General features: G+C 43.3%; 1 protein-coding gene across 1 annotated transcript in view; it reads left to right on the forward strand.

Annotated features, from left to right (window-relative positions):
• Positions 1 to 27,025, forward strand: part of LOC308327663 (matrix metalloproteinase-14-like) — a gene marked incomplete at its 3' end in the record, with an annotated part of 36,124 nt that extends 9,099 nt beyond the window's left edge. The window contains exons 2-6 of the mRNA XM_080781184.1: positions 13,604 to 13,737; positions 20,483 to 20,587; positions 20,846 to 21,153; positions 21,669 to 21,836; positions 26,925 to 27,025. Coding sequence (XP_080637310.1) covers positions 13,604 to 13,737; positions 20,483 to 20,587; positions 20,846 to 21,153; positions 21,669 to 21,836; positions 26,925 to 27,025 — 816 coding nt within the window. The remainder of the gene's footprint in view (positions 1 to 13,603; positions 13,738 to 20,482; positions 20,588 to 20,845; positions 21,154 to 21,668; positions 21,837 to 26,924) is intronic.
• Positions 27,026 to 27,513: the final 488 nt, after the last annotated feature.

Consider the following 27,513-nt stretch of genomic DNA (forward strand, 5'->3'; position numbering starts at 1 on the left):
TATATATAATATAGGCTACTATACACTATACTGTATATACCAGCGTTATGGACGAGGAAAGGGGCCGTGCCCGCAAAAAGACAAAGAAGACGTCGACCAGGGCTCAGGTCAGGTCTCGCAGCAGAAGCAGCAGCAGAGAAGGGAGCAATGGCCGACAAAACCAGGAGACGCATGCTGCGTGTCCATGCAATTATGTAGCCTACAGGCAGCTACTGCTACAGGACATGTAGGTAAGAGCTAGCATGCCTATTCATTTGACTATCATTATTTTTGCGATGAGTACATCTACATTTAACTTCTGTTATCTGCTGTGCATTTTGATTCAATAACTAAAATTAGTTGGCTGGCATTTGGAAGTGGCTATACAGTGCTTGGGTAAGCTTAGCTAACAACAGTAGTAATGTGATGTGTCCATGCATGCATGTGTGTCGGTCCCGAAACACAAATGATTGATAGTACCACCAAATTATAATAATAATACCGGTAGTAAAACGTTTTTAAAACAGTGTGGTCGTTAAGCAGCTCAACCCTGAAACACAGCACATAAGATGAACTGATATATTTACATATCAGTTAATCTATATCTATATATTTACAGGTCTGTTTCCAGTGCCCAGCCAGCACGCCAACATGGGTCCCATGTGGTTTAGAGGTGGGCTCACCTGGCTCCTATGTGGGAGCCAGGTGGGATAACCATATGGTTCTCAAAGTGGGGTCCTACTGTATTGAGGGAGTTCCAGGGGGTCCCCAGCTAAATGATTGATAGTACAGGAACCAAATAGACCCTTATAAGGTCTGTAACTGTCTGAGAGTGTAACACATGGAACCAAATGGACCCTGACAGGTCTTTAACTCTGAGTGTACAAATCTGTACACTCAGAGGGGTGGTACAGTGTAGGGCTGACCTTCGATCACGGTTTTGGAGATCGACGCTTCGACAAAAAAATTGATTTGATTGATCATAAAGTTAATGTGACTGTGAGTGTGCGTATACGCAGGCATGGGAAAAAGCAATGCGATTTCATATAGTTAAGTTACCTCATAGTTATGCTGCATGCGCTGTTGGTCGATGAAGAATTATAATCCAAGGTTTGTCAATCATATTATGGTTTGTGGTTGAAAGTAAACCATAATAAGTCAACTTTAAGAAGAGATCTGCAGTTATTGTGCTGCAGACAGTGCAGAGTGAGAGCAGCGCCGCTCTGCTAATTGATCTGACTGGCATTACAGTAATTAGTTATTTGCCAGCACCTGCTCCAATATAGGCCTAAATCAAATCAAACTTTATTTATATAGCACATTTAAAACAATAGAAGCTGACCAAAGTGCTGTAGGCCTACAGCATTTTGCATTTATCGAACGAACGTCGATTAATCAATGTTTTTGTTTTTATGTGTTTGGTTCATTCTTCTCTTCTCTTTGTCTATTTGTTTAAGTAAATTGGAAATGAAGATGTCCAGTGATCCAGTCCACAAATTACTAGCTGTGTTCTGTGTCCATGTCACAAAATGTACATTTCTACATGAGACCACATTCTACAAAATGTCTTAAGTCCTGCCAGTTTTTTGAAAACCCTATCAGTGGTGCTTGAATGTTTTCATGTCCCTCTGGACCCTAAGCTGAAAATATTTTGTTTCAGCGACCGACCAGAAGCAAATATTTGAGTTAAAATCGTTTGCTGTGAAAGAATATATATTCAAAGACTTACATTTTCTTCCAAAAATAGCAAATCTATAAGCTTGCATATCTGCTATTTTTCATTAGCTAAAGTATGTAGAGAAAAGTCCTTGCGCACACCTACAAGGACAGAGCTGGCAAAAAAAATTCAAATAATGAGAGGAAAGATGTCCCGCACACTGTATTCATTTATAGAGCCGCAGTTTATTTCAGCTTTAGACTGAAACGTTGTCACTCAGCTTTCCTCTCATTAGCTAAAGTATAAAATAATTGTTAATGTGGTTAAACACTAAAGTGACGGATCTTAATGGATTAACCCATTTTGGTCTGAGGCCGATTAAAAAAAATCCTTGTAAATCCTGACCCAGGATTTTAATACTGTACATAGTGTAGAGAAACACAAAAGGGGTTCCTGACCAGAAGGGTAGCGTTACAAAAAGGGGTTCCCGCCTAGAATGAGTTAATGATGTAATTTTGCAAAACATTTGATGTACACTAGTAAAAGCATGCCACAGCATACAGCTGCTATGTAACTGGTGGAATAGGGTGTGCGACAGATCTGTAAATAGGCCACCGTTAGCGTTTCACATAGTTTTTTAATATTGTCATCATAAACCCAACTTGTTACTTTTGACAAGTTTCCCACCAGTAGCTTTTAAGCTTTTACAAGGTGTAATACAACACGTGTGTAAGTAAGTAGGCAATGAGAGGCTATATGATAGGCGCATGATAGCCCTATGCTATTCAAAGGTTCGGCATAATATTGCTTTAACTTTAATGTCTCTTTCCCCTGTTTTTGTGATCTTTCTTTTTAAGACACATGCGTCAGAAGCAGAGACTCCATCTGATGTACAGACTGATGTTGAAACGACTGAGGAGGTAACAATGGCTGTTTTAGGGCAGTGGTTCTAATAATATTTTGTGGCAATATAGGGCCGTGGGGGTCATCGCACCCCACTTTGAGAACCCCTGCATTAGAATATGGACCACCATAATTATCTGAGAGTGTACAGTTATGGTGGTCAAACAAAATGGATTTGGTTCTCGGAGTTGCAGCAACATTAGGGTCCATTCGGATCGCAACTATCCATAATTTATGTAGAGACCCCTGGAATCCCCTCAAGGACCCCTGGGGATCCCCAGACCCCACTTTAAAAACCACTGTGTTGGGGTGCTTGCCAAGTACATTGGCACACAACCTGGAATTTCCCTTCTATTATTAGACGCATAAGTCCCACCTCGATCTGAGCAAGGAAGTGAGGATTAAATGTGAGTCCGCATGAATCAAGTAGGTTGGACTGACAGGCTGCCACATTCCAATTCCGCACACTCCTGCTCGCTCACTCCTCCACATGTCATGTGATGTGATGCTGTATTTCTCCTGAGCTGTTTGACATTGTGGCCCACACCATGCTACTGCTTAAAGTTAGTTTTTTATGTTTGCTAAAATGTACGTTTTCTTTATTGAATGTACTGTAGGCCATCGCAAAGACATGTGACCTACACCTCCCTGTGGAATGAACAGCGTTGGACTGACTACTGTGTCCCAGAGAGACTACTGTGTCCGCCACTTTAGTATGACCAGCAGCCCCAGTGTGTGTCCTGGAGGTTCTCATGCAAGTATGTAAACTATGGAATTAGATTTATTTCATTTAAAAAAAACATAAACATACTGAGAATTTGACATCTTGAAATGTAAAATTATGTGTAGGAACCCTGGGTTACAGTGGAATTGCTGCCCAACTGAAACCCTGATCAGCTGCTGGAACCCTGCATGTGAGCACCTGAATGTGGGACACAGAGCCGCCCTACTGGAACCAGTTGTAAGTTGAAATATATTAACTTCAAAATGTAGTTTCGAATCACAATCACATGCATAGTCGATAGAATCTGGCCCTTTGATTGCATGCACATAATGGTTGCTCCACTGTAAATTTATCTTGAACTTTCCTCTTGTCATTCTAACTTGAAATGGTGTTTGGCAAAACATTTGATGTTTGATGTACACAAGTAGAAGCATGCCACAGTATTACAGCTGTAGCTGCTGAAAAGGGATCACAATTCTGAACAGAGGCCACCGAAAACAAAATTGCCACCATGTATTTCACATAGAAAACAAATTTGCCACCATAGCTCAAGACATTTAAAATTACAGTTTTTTGGTTTGTTTTTAATCTTCTGTTCAGAAAATAATCCTCAATATGCAGCAAAAATATCTTTACAGACCATAGCTATTATTGATGTATAATTAATCATGTAATTTATTGTAGCACTTGCCGTGTGATTAGATTGTAGTACAACTTTCATGATAAATTCTTAAGCGTTATTCAGTCTGATTTATTGGTGGTGAGGTGACCCCGCACCTACAACATGACGTCACAGAGCCGCAGTGAAGAGCCCTTCTTGCTGTTTTTACTCACCACCGTTCTGCGTTATTACAGCTCTGGTGGTCACCTCACCACTGAAAATCCAGACTATGAATAGGCCTTTAACCCATTGATGCCTGAGGCCGAATCTGGGAACGCCTTCTAGGGCCTGACCTAAGGTTTCTGAAAACCTTCAAATTCTGCTTCATTCTTTTTTTTAAATAGTAATGTTGCTATATGTATAGCAATAGCTGATGAGACACAGAGAGCACGGCCGGCATCAAGGGTAGAACAACGTATAGGTTGCACCAGGCATCAATGGGTTAATAAGATGGTTGTGGTGGCCAATCCATTAGTCCCTAATCACACTCTATTATATATATTTTTTTTAAATATACACATGTCTTATGATGTTTCATAATGTAAGAATCAAGCCAGCATTACTAAGTCAGCTTCTTGTTATTTATTTTTAGGGACACTAAAGAAGAACACAGTGGCAGTCACACAGGACATTCAGCAGAAGGAGGGAGAGGGAGCACTTGAGAACACATAGGACAATGGGGCACAGCCCCAATAGAAAAAACACCATCTGACAGTCTTGGTAACACACACACACACACACACACACACACACACGCACGCAAACAACTACCTCCTCATAAGAACCCTCTTATTTTAGTTCAAGTTGAGAGTTCAAGTTTAATCTTTCTCTTTCTCCAGTTGGCTTTTTTGTGTTCAATTTTAAATGATTGTCAAGTCGTGATTGTGTCAGGTTCCTCTTACTTTTTGTGTTCAGAATATTTATGTTCCTCATGTAGTTTGCCAATTTATACACTATTCTAAAATTATTGTTTACAATAGTTATGGGGAGTTTCATTTCAAACATGTTTGGGCTCAATTTAACGCCTACACAGGCTTCTGTGAACGCCCCATACAGTTTAAATTGCTTTCACTCACTCATCCCATGGCCTAGGGGGTTGTACAGGTGTCATGGTGGATGCTTGGGCACTCTCCAGTGCTTTTCTATCTTCTGTTGTGCATATCAGGGTTTTAAAGCTGCAGCCAGTCCACTCCTTGATGTTGTCCACTCGGGACTTAATCTGCCTGTCTGCCTCTTCTCCACTTTCCCTCTACTGTCCCCTGTACTATTGTCTTTGACAGGGAGGGTATGTCTTGTGACATGACCATGAGAGTAGAGGCTCCTGTTCTCCAGCATGGGTGGTAGCTAAACTGTCTTAACATAATCATTTGACTGGTCTTCTTATACGATATATGTAGCATTCTTCTGTCACACTTGCTTTAAAATGACTGTAGGCTATCCTGTGCTCGGTGTCCGCTGTAAGTGTCCAGCTTTCAGAGCCAATGGAATAGGGTGGAGATTACAAGTGACTTGTAATCTCAGCTTCACTGAGAAGCTGATTTATTATTTGTTATGTTTCCAAATACTGTATAGTCTAGTCATAGCTGATGTTGCTATCCCAATTATTGCTTTTATCTTTTGTGGAGCTGCCATCTTCACTCACAAAGGACCCAAGCCCTTTACTTCCTTCAGGCAAGTGGCCTGTTCCTTGGTGATATATGTACTGTATGGCTGTGGCTGGTGACCAGGTTATTACTTTTCTCTTCATCTCCATGCCATAAGTTTGATGTCATTGGAGATGGTAGGGTCTTCCTCTGATGGATATGGTGGTGTGATATTCTATGAGTGCTTCCGCCATGATGTTGTTTATAAGAACTGCACTGCTTGGGTATAGTGCTTGGATTACCTGTTGTGGTACAGGTTGTGCTGGTGCTAAAGGTGCTTCTCAATCAGTATTCTGACTTTGAATATCTCCTTTTTCAAGATCCTTCTCGGTTAGTAGAGTCATGCTTGTCTTCTATTATTGTGGCTGTATGTTGTTGTGTCCTCCTCAGTTTATTTTGTGTTTTCTAGGCTGCTTTATTGTTGCCCTGTCTTCTCCCTGCATCTATGCTTCCACACATGGATTATGTGATCCACTTTACTGCCTCCCGGTAGATCTAGGATGTTATCAGTGGCCCATGGTTTGTTTTTCTTCCAGTCCTGCCCTAGTACTTCAGTTGGGGTTTCTATAAGTGCTTCCTCCATATTGTCTGTCAATGTATCTATGTCTTGCAGTAGGTTAAGTGTTGTTTTCAATTAATCTAACATGATTAAAATGGATTTTAACGTTACCATAGGTTTACATAGGAAGGAGGCGTGTCTGATAATTTTTTAATTTATGATGAATTTAATTTATTTAAATACTGAATCAAGGAACTTAACTGGGTGCTCACAAGTTAGTGAACGCCCCTGGTTGTCCCTGGAACGATGCTAGGCCAGCGATGTGTCAAAGTGTGTCCCTGAGAAAAATTCGTAACCCCTAATTGCTGCCTGAGCGCCAGCTCCCAGAGATAATGGCTGCTCCTTACTCCTAGTTGTTAAAGGATGGGTACAGTGACAAAAAACACCACAATGTTAGAATGACCCCAAACATGTTTGAGAGTTAAATATCCTTTAATTTAACCCGATCTTCACTTGATGGTTCAAGTTCTTGAAAATGATCAACATTGCCCAATAAGCTTGCAATAGTGTTTTATTTATTTATTTTGAGGGGTGCTAGCCCGTCCTATGCCCAGGTTTGTGTGTTCCACATAACTATTATTTGATTGGCGTAACAATGTGTGTACCCCATTGCGACAATTTGATTGGCTGAACAATGTGTACGATGATTTGATTGGCTGAGCACGGAATGTGATGTATGATATGATCGCCCATCACTTCACACAAGTGTTATTTACACAATTTGTGAATAATTTGTTTTTCATATGTTTCATTTATGACAGTTATGTTAAAACATTAACAGAAAATTGGTCTGAAAGAACAAAGCTTGTTTTTATATTGCAACCAATAGATTCCATGTGACCATGTTTTCAATAAACTTTGTCAAAAGATATATTCTCTGATATAGCTTTTTCACTCTGGTAAAATTTAAATTGGCTAAACCTTAGGCACTTTTTACATCTTGTGTCAATGTGTTTGCAGTTGTTAAACAGGGTTCATGTCAATATACTGCTAAATTCTTCCATTTAAATCCCTTCAGGACCAACTTGAAACCCATTTTGGCAAAGTTCCCGGGTGTTACCCACTTGTGCTGCTGGAAGTGGGATCTACATCGGTCTCAAAGTGCCCAGTTGGACTCCACTAAAGGCCCATTCAGATCCCACTTCAAGCCTATAGGTAAACACAGGTGAGGCCTACATGGGTTTGAGATACAATTGCCAATTTGGACCCCACCTAAAACCCACAGCTGGGTGTATACTGGGTGAAAACCCACTTGGAGCCCTTAATGGGCAGATACAAGTCTGGCCTACATGGGTCGCATTTAATTCGCCCAGCTGGAACCCACATTCAGATCCCGGTTCAAACCCATATAGGCAAACACAGGTGACGCACACATGGTTCTGACATCAAATGGCCCATTTGGACACCACCTAAGACCCAGCTAGAAACCCACGTAAGCCCATATGGGCTAACACAGGTGGGTGCTTTGTGAAAAGTGGGTGCACGGCCCACTTGGAGCCCTTAATGGGAGGACACAAGTCTGGCCTACATGGGTCGCATATAATTTGCCCAGCTGGAACCCACTTAAGGCCCATTCAGTTCCCGGTTCAAACCCATATAGGCAAACACAGGTGGCGCACACATGGTTCTGACATCAAATGGCCCATTTGGATACCACCTAAGACCCAGTTAGAAACCAACGTAAGCCCATATGGGCTAACACAGGTGGGTGCTTTGTGAAAAGTGGGTGCACGGCCCACTTGGAGCCCTTAATGGGCGGACACAAGTCTGGCCTACATGGGTCGCATATAATTTGCCCAGCTGGAACCCACTTAAGGCCCATTCAGTTCCCGGTTCAAACCCATATAGGCAAACACAGGTGGCGCATACATGGTTCTGACATCAAATAGCCCATTTGGATACCACCTAAGACCCAGTTAGAAACCCACGTAAGCCCATATGGGCTAACACAGGTGGGTGCTTTGTGAAAAGTGGGTGCACGGCCCACTTGGAGCCCTTAATGGGCGGACACAAGTGTGGCCTACATGGGTCAAATATAATTCACCCAGCTGGTACCCACTTAAGGCCCAGTCAGATCCCAGTTCAAACCCATATAGGCAAACACAGGTGGCGCACACATGGTTCTGACATCAAATGGCCCATTTGGATACCACCTAAGACCCAGTTAGAAACCCACGTAAGCCCATATGGGCTAACACAGGTGGGTGCTGTGCAAAAAGTGGGTGCACGGCCCAGGTAAAACCCATAGCCCATAGCCCATATCAAAACCCAAGTGGGGCCCATATGGACATGTTAGCTGGGGCAGAACAAGCTGAACTCAGTCAGAACAAGATGAACTCAGTCAGAACAAGCTGAACGCAGTCAGAACAAGCTGAACTCAGGCAGAACCAGCTGAACTCAGGCAGGACCAGCTGACTGAGTGGTGCAAGGAGCTCTTCCCACATCTAAAAAGAGTGTCCTTAAAATAAAGAATACAAGAGAAGATAACGCAGCTCTCCTAAAATAATCTGCAGAAGGCGCACACGGTATGTCACATGTTGGTGTTTTCTTTGTTTGTAAACAGTGTTGTAATTCCGCTGCGCGTTTAATTGTTTGTTTACATTTCATTGTGTTTGTGTACATATTGTGTTTCTTTATATAATAATACGGACATCATGATTGACTTACAACAAGGACATTCATATTTCATGTTTCATTGTGTCTAAGAGAATGTTGTTATGTTTTTGTTACAGTTTTTCACGTTGTCTTGGGTATAGACAACCTTAAAGATATCAGTTGGAGCGTCATTCTGCTGGATAGGGGCAGTTACAGTGATGAATTCCTGTTCTGTTCTTTAACTATATATAAAGTGTCTATTTGTACGTCTCTAAATGTTTTGATGAATTGAACAAGGTGGACCCTCTTGGTAAACAAGTGTAGGCCGTCCACTCACAGTTAACAGTGCAGTGCATTTTTATTAAACAAACGCATTGCCGATCGAAAAACAGGATAATTCAAGCTTTCCGCTTATACAGCTGCAATGTTGGTGAGTTAGACGTTGTTTCATGCAATTAGATAGGACTGTTCTGTTTGGGTGAATGGGCTGTCTATGACATCACACGGCTAGCACTCTCAATATCACGTGACACTGACCATCCCCTGTGTCGCTTCTTCAACCTCATGCCATCAGGACAAAGATACAGAACCTTAGCCTGGAAAAAGGTCCGTTTCAGTAGGAGTTTTGTCCCCTCAGCCATCGCGGCATTAAACAAACTGCCCCGCCGATAGGATGGTTTTCTGTACACAACTCATGTTTCTTTTGTATTGTCTTGGTGTTATGTTGTTTCTGTACTATATGTACAGGTTAATGTCAGAATAGAATACTGATATGATATTGGTTTCAGCTGTTACTATTCCACAACATATACAAACATGACCCGCTGTTATTACTTCAGTCTAAATGAGGAGCTCATTGCTTCAACACAAGTATAATTAAAGGCATTTGGAATTACATCAAAATGTTAATTTTCAGGATTCCAATTCCAAAAATAGCTTCAGTTTGAATATAGCAAAAATAGCCGATCTACAAGCTCAAAACGCGTCGCAGCACGACACGTTTTGAGCTTGTAGATCGACTAGGGGACTAGGTTGGTCTCCCCTGGTCCCCCATATATGGGGACTAGGTTGGTCTCCCCTTGTCCCCCATATATGGGGACTAGGTTGGCGGAGGGTGTGTAGAGCCCAGGATCACATTAGATGATTAACACAGGGGTGGAAAAATGGGTTACAAAACCGTGGGATAAAAAATATATATTAAAAAAATAAAGTTGCCCACCCCTGACTTAGACCTACATTTATACTCTTCAACTTCAATATTTTATAGAAATATTGGGCCTTTTTATGTTACAAATTGTGTAGGCTATTTTGCCCCTCATGTCACATAACTGTATAGGTGTATTACATCAAAATATAGTATGTATTTTAGTTCTCAGGTGTATTAAATCAAATATATAGTATGTATTTTAGATCTCAGGGGCCACTGTATCGTTACCTTATAAACGGATTAAAATCTTCCGCAGATGTAACTTGAGTCCATACATAATGGAGGTCTGGTTCCCCCTACTGGTGATTGTGTGTTATTGTAGTTGCAACGCCAGTTTTGTGGAGGGTACATCATCTGCTGCAGTGACGTAGAGTCTGGAGGGCTTTCCTCCACTGTGTGTGTGTGTGTGTGTGTGTGTGTGTGTTAGGCATGTGAATCTCATCTCATCTCACGATTCGATACGCATCTCGATGCACTGCCAGCGATACGATACATTAGACTGAGATACATGGAATCCTCTGGCGATACGATGCGATTCGATTCTCCCTCTTCCCGATGCAATGCGATGCGATAACCATTTAGTTCAAATCAATGTGATACGATGCGATTCACCCCTCTACCGATACGATGCGATTCACCCCTCTACCGATACGATGCCATTTGATGGCGATTCATCACAATAGAAAGGATTTATATTAAAGCTCTATTAATTTCCCAAAACATGTAAAAATGCATTACATTTAAATTCAAAGCAATTTATTGTTTTACTGTAGGTTAGTATTATAGCTCTGCATCTCAAACAACCCAACTTATAGAATTCTGTAAGTAAACAAAGGGTCTGTTCTCCGCTGGTTATTGTGGAATTTGAACATTTGAAACATTGAAGTTGGCCTGCATGTATTATTAACGTTATAAATACATAGCAGATGTAACGCGTCTCATCCACGCCCCGCTGTGAGTTTGTGGATCTGCAATTCTAGGCGTGCGACACCGTCTTGCTGCAGAATATAAATAAGGCTTCTATCCCAGAGAACAGCAGGGGAAAGCTGGACAGTGGAAAGTTGGGAAACGGTTGTAAACGACTTTAAACGCAAGCAGTACACCCTGCTGTGGCGTTGTTGTTGTTGTTGTACACGTGTGTGCAGACTGCAGAAGCTTTCTTTAATTACAAATTGATAATGATCGCGACGCAGATTTGCGTCGGATAATCAGCAAGCACAGCTTTGGAGTGTGGATCATTACCAGCAGTCCAGCACGCAGCGCTACAGTGAAAAGTCAACTGATCGACTGTTGACTCAACGTGTCTACTCTGCACCGTCGTACGGTAGCTTCTGTTCACTGACTGTGGGCGTGTTCGGAAATACCACACCGCCACCGGAGCACACTCTTCTATTAGTTTGCATTGCACAGTGGGCTCAGTGCGCTATATCCGAACGCGCCCTGTGTGGCTGCGAGAGACCTTTTTTCCCTTCCTTTTCTGATGGTACGTTGAATGCGCCTCGGAAACACAGGATAGGGTGAAATTTACCATGAAAAAACAGTGCAACCACGGATTTTACCGATGCAAGCACTCCGCCAATGATGCATCGAGATTTCACCCGTCAATTTTACCGATACACAGTGAATGAACCGATTCACTCGCATCGCACACGTCATAATCGATGTATCGATACGTATCGATTATTTTCCACATGCCTAGTGTGTGTGTGTGTGTGTGTGTGCGCGCGCGTGTGTGCGCATGTGTGTGCGTGTTTCACAAAGCGCTGTGGGCTAAATGCTAATTATTGTACTCGATCACCAAATGCTTTTTACCCAAAGCCTGAGGGTCTATTGGTCTGTTATTGTATCTGACAGGATTGTTCCTATTTTTGAGAGGCGCTACCCCCTCCTGATTGGCTGAGCAAGTACATATTGAGGATAAATGTGAGGGCAGAAAAGTGATTGGCCAGAATTACATTTGTGATGATTTTATTGGCTGATCACGGAATATGATGTATGATGAAAAAAAAAATACTTTTAGTTACTGCACTGCACCCTCTACTGATAACTATCTACCGATAACGCCAAGAGAGAACCTCATAGACAAGATTCCCTTTCAGTGAAAGAAAAATCCCTTTTTGGCCAAAAAAGTGGACGCTGCGTTCATGATTTGAGGCTTTTTGTTAAAAACGGGCCAATCCTGCAAACTTTGAAAGCCAATTAGGATGGAATATGACATATTGGACGGATCCGTCTTGAACACATGACTATAGAGATAGTGTGTATCGATTTGCGGGATTTGTTTGACAGAATCTGGAGGAGTAATATCAACAAATGTGTTTTTCAAAAGTCGGACTCCTGGTGGCACTATAACAGGCCGTTCTGGAAAATTTGGGGCAGAGCTTCATCGTTGGCATCCAGGGAGTGTTTGTGCCGGAGCTGTACACACACACACACACACACACACACACACACATTTCGATTTCTTTATTTGAATCCACAAATTACAATTAATTTTACAAGGAAACAAATATAACGGGGTTGACAGTTCATGTTCACTTAAGGATACACAAGTTGTTTGGCTTTGCTTTTTGTCATGCCAGCTATTCTTACGTAGGCCTGCACTCGTCAGTTTATGCACACGGCCCAGGCTTCCGAATATCAGTGCGGCAAATAAGGACCTCCTTGTGTCTGGTGTCAACAAAGACAACAACAGGTGTATTGGGGATGTTAGCAAAGACATCTCATTGCACAGCTAAACCAATCTGGTAACACTCTTGAATGTTTATACATTGCTGCACTGGATGGCACATACTTTCGAACTGCATCAGACACTAGGTCAACAATCCGGTCGTGGCGAGCAATATACAAATTTGTGTATGCACTACATCCATTTGTTATGTGTGCGATGGATTCTAGGTGTTGTTCAGAATCATGATGGTTTTTACAGAGTGGAGTGTGGGTGTCGGCCTGTCGGGATACCAGATTGACAGATTGTACTTGGTTGGAAATACTTGCAGTCTTGCTTTGATGGTGAATTTTAAAACATCCTCCCCAATAGCAGCATTTTTGTACATGGAATGTGAAACAGAGTGAACGGCTGAATCAACACAGGCCAACTTTCCCTGCAGTCGAAGGCCACGCCAATGTTCTTTGGCTTCAGTCTGTTCTGTGCTAAGCAGAACCCTTCAGTCTGTTCTGTGCTAAGCAGAACCCTTCAGTCTGTTCTGTGCTAAGCAGAACCCTTCAGTCTGTTTCGTGCTAAGCAGAACCCTTCAGTCTGTTCTGTGCTAAGCAGAACCCTTCAGTCTGTTCGGTGCTAAGCAGAACCCTTCAGTCTGTTCCGTGCTAAGCAGAACCCTTCAGTCTGTTCTTTGCTAAGCAGAACCCTTCTTGCCGTGTCTTCCTGTAGTCTAGTGTCCCCTCCCTGGTGGGTGAGGGTAGCCTTCACTACAACGCTGGAGTCTGTAATTAATCCATCAGAGATGGACACATTTTCGTTGTTTTTTGCCCATTACACACACACACACACACACACACACACACACACACACCAACACACAATTACTATATAACACATTTTATTAATTCACTATACATACAAGGTATGTTGGTGTTCCTTCAAAGTGCTTGGTTATTTCTTATTGTGGAACAAATCTTTTAATGGTGTCTTGTTTGTCTTTGTGTCTCCACCAGTCATGGCTGAGACAATATGGCTACCTGGCTGACAGCAGGGACTCGTCTAACCAGGATCTGTCTGAAGCCATCAGGGAGATGCAGAGGTCCTACAACCTGGATGTCACTGGACGGTTGGACCAGCAAACCATCACGTATGTCTCCTACATCTACTCATGTAGCTCCTTGGTTTGGTCAACCATTCATTAATAATAATAATAATATCTGGGATTTATATAGCGCTTTTCTTGATACTCAAAGACGCTTAAGTGCTTTTGTGTGTGTGTGTGTGTGTGTGTGTGTGTGTGTGTGTGTGAGAGAGAAAAGAGAGCCCCCCTCAATTGCATTCTAACTAAGAGTTTTGGGCGATAAAAAAATATATTTTTCAATTACATTTATCGCCAATATGACGCTAAATGTACCGTCAAAAACGCTAGCCTGACCTAGTAGCCACTTGTTGCTAGCGCCGTAGCCCGTCGCCAACGCTTTCAAACTGTTTTCAGTCAGACCACGTGATGTACTGTACCACCCATATTCATTTCGGGGCATTTCATTGGACCTTTAAAGATGGAGTGCCCTAAAACATGATCATCAGGTATTATTACAATATAAGGGGGAAGAACTTTTTCCAAAAAGTGTACAGTATTTGTTAAAATCATGCTTTTATGTGGACACGCTCACCAGTTCATTAAGTATGCCTGGTTTGCCTGGTGGGTGGTGATGGGTGGTCAGTGGCGTGCACAGACACTTTGAGGGGCAGGTGCTCAAGTCAAACAAAAGGGCACCTTGTCTGGCGCGTGGAACCAACGCCCCCTGCTGGCCTGTAATTAGTTTTAACTGACTAAATCAGTGGTCTGGATAACAGTCAGTCTCAATAACATTAGTACATAAATGTAATACTTCTTTTATACTCTGCACTCTCACAGCATTAATTCATTTATAAGAAGTCAACACATTCACAACGAGACAATGTAGAATTATTTTCATCATCAATAGTACAGCATGGAATTGTGGATAAAAACTTATCCAAACACATTTCAATCTGAGGTGGTCTGTCTGTGGCTCAAATGTTGAAAATGGTTGTTGTGGACCTTGAGATAAAAAAGGGTTGAAAACCACTGGGATAAATAATGACATCAATGACTGATTGAATGGTACTTTATCAACAGTTTGCAAATGCAGTGCAGTACAATACAACTTTTTTTAACTCAAATATTTGCTTCTGGGGGTACCTGGAACAATATATTTTTCAGATGGGGGTCGCCAGCCAATTACATAATTTTTGGGGTCCTTGACATGAAATAGTTTGAGGACCACTCGTATAGAAACAGGTTTTTCAGAAAACTGTTATGATTTATACGACATTTTCTAGAATCTGGTCTCAGTCCTAAATTGGTTACAATTACAGGAGCATCCTCCTTGGTGCCATTTCTTTATAAATGCTGATGACCTCATTGCGATCGATCTGAATCTCTTTTTCAATTGCAATAAGGAGGAGGTCAGACAGCCGTTCTTCTCCACACATGTTTCTAAGTTTGTTCTTTATAATACTGAGTTTGGAAAATGATCTTTCAACGGAAGCGGTTGTTACTGGCAGTGTGGTATATATTTGAATAATTTTCTCAAAGGTTGGAAATATGGGCTTCTCCTGCTCCTGGCTTTTCCGGGTTTCCCTGATTGTGTTTTCCCTCAGTGTGTCCAATATTTCTTTCAGGTCTTTAGTAGGAAAACTGGAGTGGAAGACCTTCAGTTCAGTCAGCAGCTGGTCCTCATCTTCTCCATAAAAGTCACACAGTATGTGGACAGCTTCCTTTGATTCCTCTGTGGGATTTATTACCCAGTTGGCATTTACTGTTAAGGGGCGGAAGGACTGGATTATTTTGTCTGTGGGACTTCCAGGTCTGTCCCCCTTGAATCTTCTGTGAAGCTCCTGAGTCATACAATCCAGAAACGTGTAGTAGACAGAGCTCCTGAAGTATGCTTCTACAGAATTAAACTGAACCCCCACTTGAGACACTGATGGGCTGTCTTGCAACCGCATAGGCACCTTCCGTTTCCTCTCCTGACCAGGCACTACTGTAGGTATGTCGATGTTGAGGCTCTTTGCCTTCTGTGATGCAGATGCAAATATTTCCTCAAACTTCTCCTCAGACCTCATGATTTCCAATGTGTGAATCACACCGTCAGTCACCTTCTGGGCAGTGGGGTGGTCCAAGTCTTTTTTCTGCAGAGTATCTGATGCCTTAGCAGTGACACTAAATACTGGTGTGGTGATTTCCAGGCAGAGAAAGAATACAAAGTTGATCGCTTTTCTGTACATCTGAGCATCACCTCGGCTTAGGTCAGGTGGGTCTTTGTCCTTGATCTCGTCAAGCAGCTTCAAAACAGCATCCAGATTTCTCCGAAGGGCCTTCAGTGCTGACACCCTGCATGCCCACCGGGTATCTGACAGCTGCTGGAGCTCAGTAACACGCTCTCCAGGATACAGAGCCTTCTGCCATTTCACCAAGGCAGCATGGCGCTTTGGTGAGCCAGTGCAAAAAGCATACAATTTCTCCACAAGGTTGAAGAATGTGATGAAATGTTTGTTGGACTTTGAAGCTTCCACCAGGACCAGATTTAGGCAGTGGGCTTTGCAGTGGACATAGAGGGCCTTGTCATTGTGTGCTCGTATTCTGGCTTGAAGACCGCTATACATGCCACTCATGTTGGCTGCTCCATCGTAGCCTTGGCCATACAGATTCTTAAGCTCTAGGCCATTCTTCTGAAGAAGCGAGAGCACAGTTTTCTCCAGCTCCTGGCCTGTAGTTGTATCAACTGTGCACACCTCAATGAATCTCTCCTTTATTTGCATATCATGCAAGTATCGCACCACAAATGACACTTGTTCCTTGCGTGAAACATCAGAGGTTTCATCAAGTAGAATGGAGTATATTTGAGCCTTTTTCAGTTCCTCTCGAATCACCCTCCTGATGTAAGTAGCCACTGCTTCAATGATGTCATTTTGGCTCTATTGGAAAGTGCTGACACCTGGGGCCTTGACTTGACGGTTTTGACATCTTCAACTTTTTTCAAATGCATATTCAACACACTGTCATACCGTGCAAATACATCTACTAATGAAAGGAAGTTGCCACGGTTGTCACTGGAGCTGCTCTCATCATGACCTCTGAATGCTTGTCCCTGTTGTGCAAGGTATACAGTCAGATCAATCAACCTGGTTATGATTTCTCTATTTGTCTGCCTCTCTTGCTCTCTAACTTCCACCCCCTTTACATCTGAAACATCGAATGCAGACTGGAGAGCCTTTTTTCGGTAATTGGTCCAACTAACCATGCTTCTCATGTGCTTCTCTGTCTGTGAGTGTTGCTTGATTTTTTCAAGAGCAGTGCTCCACTTGCTTAGGGCCGGGCCTTCAGTCGTCCATGCTGTTTTGCTATGATATGTGTGGAAAAGCCGACAACTAAAACAGTGCATTGAATCAGCAGCAGGTGAGTACTCCAGCCATGCATTTCCAGAGAACCATTGTTTCTGGAATGAGCGCCCGTCAATATTTTTGGGATATGCCACCATATCTGGTTGACAAGGGCCCATACTGCAGCACATGGAAATATAGCTGTTATTGCACTTTATGTGAAAAGCATTTACATGGGAAGGGTCTGTCGGATATTCCATAATAGCTATCTTTGCAGTTGTCGCACTCTCATCTCTTTCACGAACAACTGATTGCTCATGACTTTCTTCTACGGACAATCCTACTGTTGTTTCTGAACATGGTGCTGGTCTGGACTCTGCCAGGTCATCTTCATCCGTCACTGTGTCTACCTGATCGTCCATGGAATCGATGCTACTATACGATGGACTATTGTAGGACAACACAGAGCTGCTTCCATGGGCTGCTGCCTGCTGTAGCTGCCTAGAAGAAAAACGATAAAATATTAATCACCCTACTTGCCTACTTTTTTATTTTAAATTGTCATCTGGGCTTCATGTCAGCCCCTCAATACTATTATTATTATTATTATCTGACCTCAAATCATGCACATCTGCCTCCTCACTGTCCGTCTCCTCAAGAGTTCTGCTTCCATGGGCTGCCTCTGCTTGCTGTAGCTGCCTAGAAGAACAACAAATAAAATAAAATATGAATCCCCCTACTTGCCTACTTTTTTATTTTAATTTGTGATTTGGCAAGTAGCTTCATGTCTGATTTAGTATCACTATGAATGTGATACCATCACCAAAGCACTTACTCTGGTTAAAATGAATTGTGGGCCACTCATTATTATTCCAACAGTTCAATATGAAAGTGCCAACGTTGTTTGACTCTGACCTCGCATTGATGGGTTCATCATGCACATCTGACTCCTCCTCATGTGCCGCCGCCTCCTCCTCCTCAAGAACACTGCTTCCATGGGCGGCCTCTGTCTGCCTAGAACAACAATATAATATAATGTTTATTTGCTTGGTGACAAGAGCAATCTGTAAATGCAAATGCAATCTGTAAATTCAGCACCCTACCTGCCTAGTGCCTACCACCACTACTGCTACAGTGCTACTTTTTGTATTTTAATTTGTCTGATTTAGAATCACCAAAGCACTTTAGTGTGGTTAAAAATGTAGGCCTATCAATACATGAATACATTTTTATTATTACCCAACAGTTCGAATCTGAGCATGAAATTAAAGGACAGTTTCCCCCCCTTAATTTAAAATGACTGGTGTTGACTAACCTTACATCGATGGGTTCATCATCACCACCAGGCACATGCTGCTTTATCCAGGAGAGCAGAGATCTGCTTCCCTGGGCTGCCTGCTGTAGCTCTCTCTCTCCCTCTTCTTAGCCTTTCTTTTCCTGGCATTATTCTGCTGCAAGTGGTACATGAGCTAAATATCAATGTTCTGCTCTCTACTAAAAGTGTAACAGTCAGAAACATTAACAGTAAACTCTCATGTACTGTAACTACCCCCCCCCCCCCCCCCCCCCCCCCCTGGACTAATTGTCTGGAGGATTATAGTCCCTTGAGTTGCAGCAACTCGTTTTCAAGGGGGTCCTCAAGGCACAACAAACATACAACAAACAAGTAGGCCTACAGTAGAGTACACAGTACAGTAACATAAGGTTAGGTTACTAAATATTACGCTTTAGCAGGTGGGCATACAGGGCAGTGCAGTGGCCAGACAGACAGGTTACTATAGCCTAGGCAGCACTACAACACAATAAATAAACTTAGCTTAATAGCTTCACACAAACATGCTGCTCATGATGCTTGACTACCAAGCAAGCAGCAACAACAATTCTTTCTTTAGCAGGCTGCAGGTGGGCAGTCGAGTTAACTTGATAACAACAGTGACATTTTTCATTGTTGACAAACGAGACGAAAATGGATGCAGTTTTGCAACGTCAGTGTACTGGTATCATTTGTTTGGCACAGTCAGAGAGGCACTGTCTTGCAGTGGGGGGGGGGGTAAACACAGTGGTTTTATAATTTATATTGTTACCTGGCTGGCTGCTTGTGGTGATGTGGTCAGGAGGGACCGTCCAACTTTTTTTTGGACCGGGTCCGTCAACCGTCATCCGTGAAAGAAGTAGTCAGAAGCCAGGAGCCTTTCTGTGAAATTTTGCGATTTCAACTTGCATCAGCTGTGCGCGCGTTCACGTTGATTGGGACTAGAGTGAGTGAACTCAGTCACTAGGGCAGCCGGCAGAGAGGAGACGGAGGGAGGGGCACCCGCAGCTCGCCGCGGGCACGTGTATGTGGGTGTGGGTGTGTAGACAGTCAGTCGCACACACACACACACACACCACGTCATGACATGATGATGAACAACATTATAAATAAATATATTATAAGCTTTTAATCCAGAATTGATCGATGTCACCATGGGCCACATGCTATACACGTACAAATAAATTATACAAAACAATAAAAAAGTGTAAAAATATTGACGTTCAAAAGGGCATGTTGTTCCAGAGAGGGCCACCAAGGGATGCTCAAGCACCCCTTGGCGTCTACGTATGCACGCCCCTGTGGGTGGTGATCCACCTGAACTGAAGCCACACCCACAGCTGTAGTTGTATGATAAAGGGGGAGGGGCTGATAGTGTGATGTCACTATATTACTGTTTATTTCATTGGCCCGTTTGACTGTCAAGGGTTCAGCCTCCAGGAAGAAACCCTAACTACAAAGTTAATACACCATTGCACATAAAAACAACTCCAGGGTGTCTAATGAAGTATACTGTCACCTCATAGACACATGAAAAACTGGAACAATACAAAAATTGTGGCACTCCATCTTTAAGTAGCCCGCCCAATTGGTCAGCTGACTGCCACATCAGCGAATGACATGTGGGTCTTACACACACTGAATACACCCACATAGTAATGCAGCATATTAACCCCTTGAGTATATGTATGCGCCCTTGAGCACGGCATGAAACCCCTCGAGTATATCTGACTGAACTAACTCTGCAAGCTATACGCATCATTTAATCAGGGGCTCCAAGGAGTTATTGCTGTTGGGTGTGAGAGGCATGTAAGTTTGTACGTCATCAGCGTAACAGTGGAAGGATATATCGTGTTTGCAGAGGATGGGACCGAGGCCAAAATAGAGCCCTGGAGTGTCTGTCTGTCCAAGCACGAATATAGCGCTTGTTCACCACCAAGTGTCACTGTTGAACAGCCTAACACACAGACACACACAGGCCAGGAGGAGGGCTAGTACAGTACAGTACAGTACAGTACAGTACAGTACAGTACAGTACAGTACAGTACAGCACCACTCAATTCAGACGAGTCTGATTAAAGATGCCTGACATGGAGAGCTAAATTGTAGGCTACTGGACATTATATTCTGGTGTTTTCAGCTCTAATGTCTCCTTGTCCCCCCCGTTCCTCAGAGCCATGAAGAGACCCCGCTGTGGCATTCCTGACAAGACCAACGTGGGGTTGAGCAGCTACGTAGCGCTTCCAGACAAGTGGGACAAGACTGACCTCACTTACAGGTACAAACAGAACAGTTTTGATTGGTCTTCAGGTATTAGTATTGATGTGCCAATAATCTATACATCGTCATGACACCTTATTATCTACCACAAAACTGGAAACATTGGAGACTTTCCTAATATTGACCGAGACTTGATGAACGTCAGGCCAAACCGGCCAAACCCAAAAGATTACTGTGGGGTTAGTTAGGGAATGTAATACTCCACTTGGACAGCTTTGCTTAGTTTGTCTCTCTTTGCCTCTTCCTCTTCCTCTAGTGTTGAGACCTTTCCACCTAAAATCCCACATCAGAACGTATTAAAGGCCATCCATAGAGCCTTCAAAGTCTGGAAGGATGTCAGTCCGTTCGCCTTTGAGTATATTCCCTACAACGACATCCATAACGGCCTCCGCGATGAGCTCGACATCATGATCGCCTTCTACGCGGGTCCTCACAAAGGCCATGAATTTATATCATCGGACCTGGCACATGCCAACAGCCCCCCCAAGCCTGGGACTGGGAGGACAGTTTTCGTGCACTTCAACTTAGAGAAGCAATGGAGCGTCACCAAGCAGGATGTGCCAGGTAAGAGATGGTGTCACTTGGACACAAAGTGAGTTTTGCGCTATAGAGACAACCGGAATTAGTTGAAGTGGCTTTTGTTCATTTGTTACAATTAACAGGTCACTTCAACTGAAATTAAGTGAGATTTAACATCAATGAGTGCTTAGTTGTTTTAAAGATGTTTTTAGTTCAGCTGTAATGCTACAGAACAGTGCAAGGTGCACAACTTACATCTCATTCATTGCATTCCTTTTGTATGGATGCAAACTAATAAAAAACACATTTGAAAAATAAGAATGAAAATCAGATCAACAATAAGAGGACTACTCTGCAGTGTTCTTCCTGGTTTATAATATTGCGGAAATGTGCACTAATTTATCTTCTGTTTTGCAGTCCGTACCGCCCCTCAAATAATCTCTCAGGAGAAGAATCTGCCTGCACCACTTCCCTAAACCTGTAGGAGGAGGTGGTGCCCCCAGACGCAAAAACGTATTTTATTTAATTTAACTGAAGGAGTTCTTCTTCCATCCATCTAGATTCCTACAGTGTGTTTCTGGTAGCGGTCCATGAGCTGGGCCACAGCCTGGGTTTGGGTCACTCTGACGACACATCGTCCATCATGCATAAAGACTACAAATGGAGGGAGACTGATGACTTCCAGCTCTCAGCAGACGACCGCAAGGGGATTCAAGACATCTACGGAGGTGAGTGGAAATGGTTAAACAACAACTTGATATTCAGATTCAGATTCCTTTATTTGCCATTGTGTAAAACACATAGGAATTTGCTTTGACATTTGACATATAATATGTCATATTTGATATATTTGATATATAATAATACTTAGTTAGTTAGTTTATTTATCTCAGTCATTTACAGTTTAGTACATTTCAGAATGAGGGTTTCAGAATTACAGTGACTGAAAAGGTTTGGGCTGAAGCCGAAGCTTATTATGCCCACCTTATTACTGATTCAAATAATAGAAGAAAGGGGGGAAAAAAGGAACAGAAAAAAAAAAAAAAAAACAGGAACAATAGCAATGGGAAAAACTGATTATCTGTAGTGTTGTGCTTCTTGTATACCAATGATGAACAGGAAATTCATATTTGGCTTATATGCCTTATACTAGTTACGTTACGTACACATAGATTTAGCTTTTTTGGAGCGTACTTTTTCGTAATTTGAAGTGGTTGCTTCAAATATAGTGTATATTTTAATTCTTGTTTACTTTTACTGCGTATGTGTTTGTATATATATGTTTGAAGTGGTTACTTCAAACATATATATATATATATATATTTTTTTTAATATAATTTTGTAATGACTACTGCCTATGCATATTGTATATTAAAGTGATTTTGTATATTTGTCAATTATCATAGCTTTATATGATCTTTTAAATGTTCTTATGGAGTTGCTCTCTTTTAGTTCTGTATTGAGTTCGTTCCACAGATTCACCCCAATGGCAGATAGACATCTCTCTTTTGTATTAGTTCTTGAGATTTAGATTTTTTTGAATATTCCAGTTCCTCTGAGTTCGTATCTACTCTCCCTGGGTTTGAACAGATCCTGCATGCAGGTTGGAAGTAGCTTTTTGTAGATCTTATACATTATTGTGGCTGTGTTGAGGTTGACTAGGTCTTCAAGTTTGAGTTTGTTGTTATTTATAAATAGTGTATTTGTTGGTGCACAATATTCAGCCAGATTAATTATTCTTATTGCTTTCTTTTGTAGGAGAAAAATGGGATATATTATTGTTTCGTATGCGTTTCCCCAGATTTCAGCACAGTAGGTTAAATAAGGCAGTATTAAGGAGTTATAAAGTGTCTGGAGTGATTTTTTTATTAATAATGAATTTCATTTTATACGGAATTGCAATGGTTTTTGATATTTTGGTTTCTAAGTTGTCTATATGGTTTTTCCAAGTGAGTTTGTTGTCAATAGTAATTCCTAGAAATGTTATGTGGGTTGCTTGTTCAATTTCCTTGTTGTTTATAGTTAATTTGACTGGTGTATGTATTTGTTTATTGCCTGAATTTTGTTTTGCTGGTGTTTAGGGACAATTTATTGATGTCAAACCATATTTTTAGGTTTTTTAGGTCATCCTCTACTACCTGCATGAGGTGCGAAAGGTCTGGCCCGGAGCAGTTGAATGCAGTTCAACTTGCCAATCTTATTATTTTATTTGTTTTCTATATTATAATTATGTCATGCCATGTATGACGCTTGGGTGTTTTTAGTTGGTTAATCATTTGATCATGTCGGTTCATTGTTTATGTAAAATGAAAGTAAAAGTGTCCTGCAAGTCCATTTGGGCTTTGCTTCCTTGGACGCATGGCACTAAAATAAAGATCAATAAATCGATCAATTGGTAGCCTGAAGCTTTGTAACTGCCAGTGATGACACAGAGGAGAGAACACGCCCCCAACTGATGACATGGAGGAGAGAACACGCCCCCAACTGATGACATGGAGGAGAGAACACGCCCCCAACTGATGACATGGAGAGAACACGCCCCCAACTGATGACACAGAGGAGAGAACACGCCCCCAACTGATGACATGGAGGAGAGAACACGCCCCCAACTGATGACACAGAGGAGAGAACACGCCCCCAACTGATGACACAGAGGAGAGAACACGCCCCCAACTGATGACATGGAGAGAACACGCCCCCAACTGATGACATGGAGGAGAGAACACGCCCCCAACTGATGACATGGAGAGAACACGCCCCCAACTGATGACACAGAGGAGAGAACACGCCCCCAACTGATGACATGGAGGAGAGAACACGCCCCCAACTGATGACATGGAGGAGAGAACACGCCCCCAACTGATGACACAGAGGAGAGAACACGCCCCCAACTGATGACATGGAGGAGAGAACACGCCCCCAACTGATGACATGGAGGAGAGAACACGCCCCCAACTGATGACATTGAGGAGAGAACACGCCCCCAACTGATGACATGGAGGAGAGAACACGCCCCCAACTGATGACACAGAGGAGAGAACACGCCCCCAACTGATGACACAGAGGAGAGAACACGCCCCCAAGTGATGACATGGAGAGAACACGCCCCCAACTGATGACATGGAGGAGAGAACACGCCCCCAACTGATGACATGGAGGAGAGAACACGCCCCCAACTGATGACATGGAGGAGAGAACACGCCCCCAACTGATGACATGGAGAGAACACGCCCCCAACTGATGACATGGAGAGAACACGCCCCCAACTGATGACATGGAGAGAACACGCCCCCAACTGATGACATGGAGGAGAGAACACGCCCCCAACTGATGACATGGAGAGAACACGCCCCCAACTGATGACATTGAGGAGAGAACACGCCCCCAACTGATGACATGGAGGAGAGAACACGCCCCCAACTGATGACACAGAGGAGAGAACACGCCCCCAACTGATGACACAGAGGAGAGAACACGCCCCCAACTGATGACATGTAGAGAACACGCCCCCAACTGATGACATGTAGAGAACACGCCCCCAACTGATGACACAGAGGAGAGAACACGCCCCCAACTGATGACATGGAGGAGAGAACACGCCCCCAACTGATGACACAGAGGAGAGAACACGCCCCCAACTGATGACACAGAGGAGAGAACACGCCCCCAACTGATGACATGTAGAGAACACGCCCCCAACTGATGACATGGAGAGAACACGCCCCCAACTGATGACATGTAGAGAACACGCCCCCAACTGATGACACAGAGGAGAGAACACGCCCCCAACTGATGACACAGAGGAGAGAACACGCCCCCAACTGATGACATGGAGAGAACACGCCCCCAACTGATGACATGGAGAGAACACGCCCCCAACTGATGACACAGAGGAGAGAACACGCCCCCAACTGATGACATGGAGGAGAGAACACGCCCCCAACTGATGACATGGAGGAGAGAACACGCCCCCAACTGATGACATGGAGAGAACACGCCCCCAACTGATGACATGGAGAGAACACGCCCCCAACTGATGACACAGAGGAGAGAACACGCCCCCAACTGATGACATGGAGAGAACACGCCCCCAACTGATGACATGGAGGAGAGAACACGCCCCCAACTGATGACATGGAGAGAACACGCCCCCAACTGATGACATGTAGAGAACACGCCCCCAACTGATGACATGGAGGAGAGAACACGCCCCCAACTGATAACACAGATGAGAGAACACGCCCCCAACTGATGACATGGAGAGAACACGCCCCCAACTGATGACATGGAGGAGAGAACACGCCCCCAACTGATGACATGGAGGAGAGAACACGCCCCCAACTGATGACATGGAGGAGAGAACACGCCCCCAACTGATGACATGGAGAGAACACGCCCCCAACTGATGACATGGAGAGAACACGCCCCCAACTGATGACACAGAGGAGAGAACACGCCCCCAACTGATGACATGGAGAGAACACGCCCCCAACTGATGACATGGAGGAGAGAACACGCCCCCAACTGATGACATGGAGAGAACACGCCCCCAACTGATGACATTGAGGAGAGAACACGCCCCCAACTGATGACATGGAGGAGAGAACACGCCCCCAACTGATGACACAGAGGAGAGAACACGCCCCCAACTGATGACATGGAGGAGAGAACACGCCCCCAACTGATGACATGGAGGAGAGAACACGCCCCCAACTGATGACATGTAGAGAACACGCCCCCAACTGATGACATGTAGAGAACACGCCCCCAACTGATGACACAGAGGAGAGAACACGCCCCCAACTGATGACACAGAGGAGAGAACACGCCCCCAACTGATGACATGGAGGAGAGAACACGCCCCCAAGTGATGACATGGAGAGAACACGCCCCCAACTGATGACATGTAGAGAACACGCCCCCAACTGATGACATGGAGGAGAGAACACGCCCCCAACTGATGACATGGAGGAGAGAACACGCCCCCAACTGATGACATGGAGGAGAGAACACGCCCCCAACTGATGACATGGAGGAGAGAACACGCCCCCAACTGATGACATGGAGAGAACACGCCCCCAACTGATGACATGGAGGAGAGAACACGCCCCCAAACCACACTAATTAGTCCAGCAGATTAAGTCAATATTTCAGAAGAATTGGCATTTAGGTCCAACTTTACATCACATCAAATGAAAGGTTTTTCAGTGCAGAGCTTGAATGTCTGAACAGAGTATAATGATGTATTTTATGACAAATTCAATGGTGCCAATAGAAATTCAATATGGCTTCTAGTTTTCAAGATGGCATCCATTTTCAACAAACATTATGTTGCTGCATAGACTCAGCCTGGGGTTCAGTGTCGCTAAGTAGAGATGTTTTCTAAGTCACTCTTATATCAGTCACAACTGTGTTTAGTATCACCTTCTGGTCTCTGTTTGCAGATAATTCAGTCACAAACAACCTAACCCTGGATGATGTTTCATTCCTGCCTCTCATACTCCAAGAACGGATGATTAACGCACCTGTAGCTGCTTACACATTTATTCAAGTTTCATGTAGAACGTAGCATGTTTATGTTACGATCTGTCAGCTCCACTGCACTGGTGGTGACTCACACTGAAATCGGTCCGTGTAGAAACAAGGTAACAAAACATAACAATCCTATTGTTACAGATGTCCAGAAGCCCAGCTGCGACGCCCTGACCCAGGAGAATGCCCAGATGTTGAATCAGATTACGCAATTAAAAAAAGAGAAGCTCAGCATGAATGCAGAGGTTACTCAATTAAAAAATGAAAAGAGCAACTGGATGCAGGAGATCACCCGCCTGACGGATCAAAACGTCATCCTGACGAGGAAGAAGACACCGACACCATGCCCACCACCATGCCCACCACCATGCCCACCACCAGGTGAGAGATGTTGCAAAACATCTAGAATAAATATTCAATATTGTGTATTACCAGTAAGACGCGCAAACGCGGGAAGCGAACGCAGCTGAGACCCTGAAGATCATGTCTGTCTGTCTGTCTGCGTGTCTGCCCCGCTGTTACTGTATATGTGGACCTGGCCCCTTTTGTGCCCATATATGGAGCTGAGTGATTTGTTTGTGATTGATGCAACACACTCCATATTTGGACGTACAGTCCATATTTGGACGTATAGCGGGACAAACAGACACACAGACAGACATGATCTGCTAGGTCTCATAGTAAGTGCTCACTGCATTCGCAATTAATAATTTCTATTTTATCTTTTATCAGGGATTTAGAGGTAGAAAATCTGACTAAGATCATCACTGCTGGACTATGACAACTATCATAGAACAATAATTTAAAATAAATAATAATAAATATTATTATTATTATTATTATAATGATGATATTTGAACTGGGGATCCCACC

The sequence above is a fragment of the Protomyctophum bolini genome, assembly GCF_963924005.1.
Source record: "Protomyctophum bolini genome assembly, chromosome: 13".
In the NCBI taxonomy this organism is placed as follows: Eukaryota; Metazoa; Chordata; class Actinopteri; order Myctophiformes; family Myctophidae; genus Protomyctophum; species Protomyctophum bolini.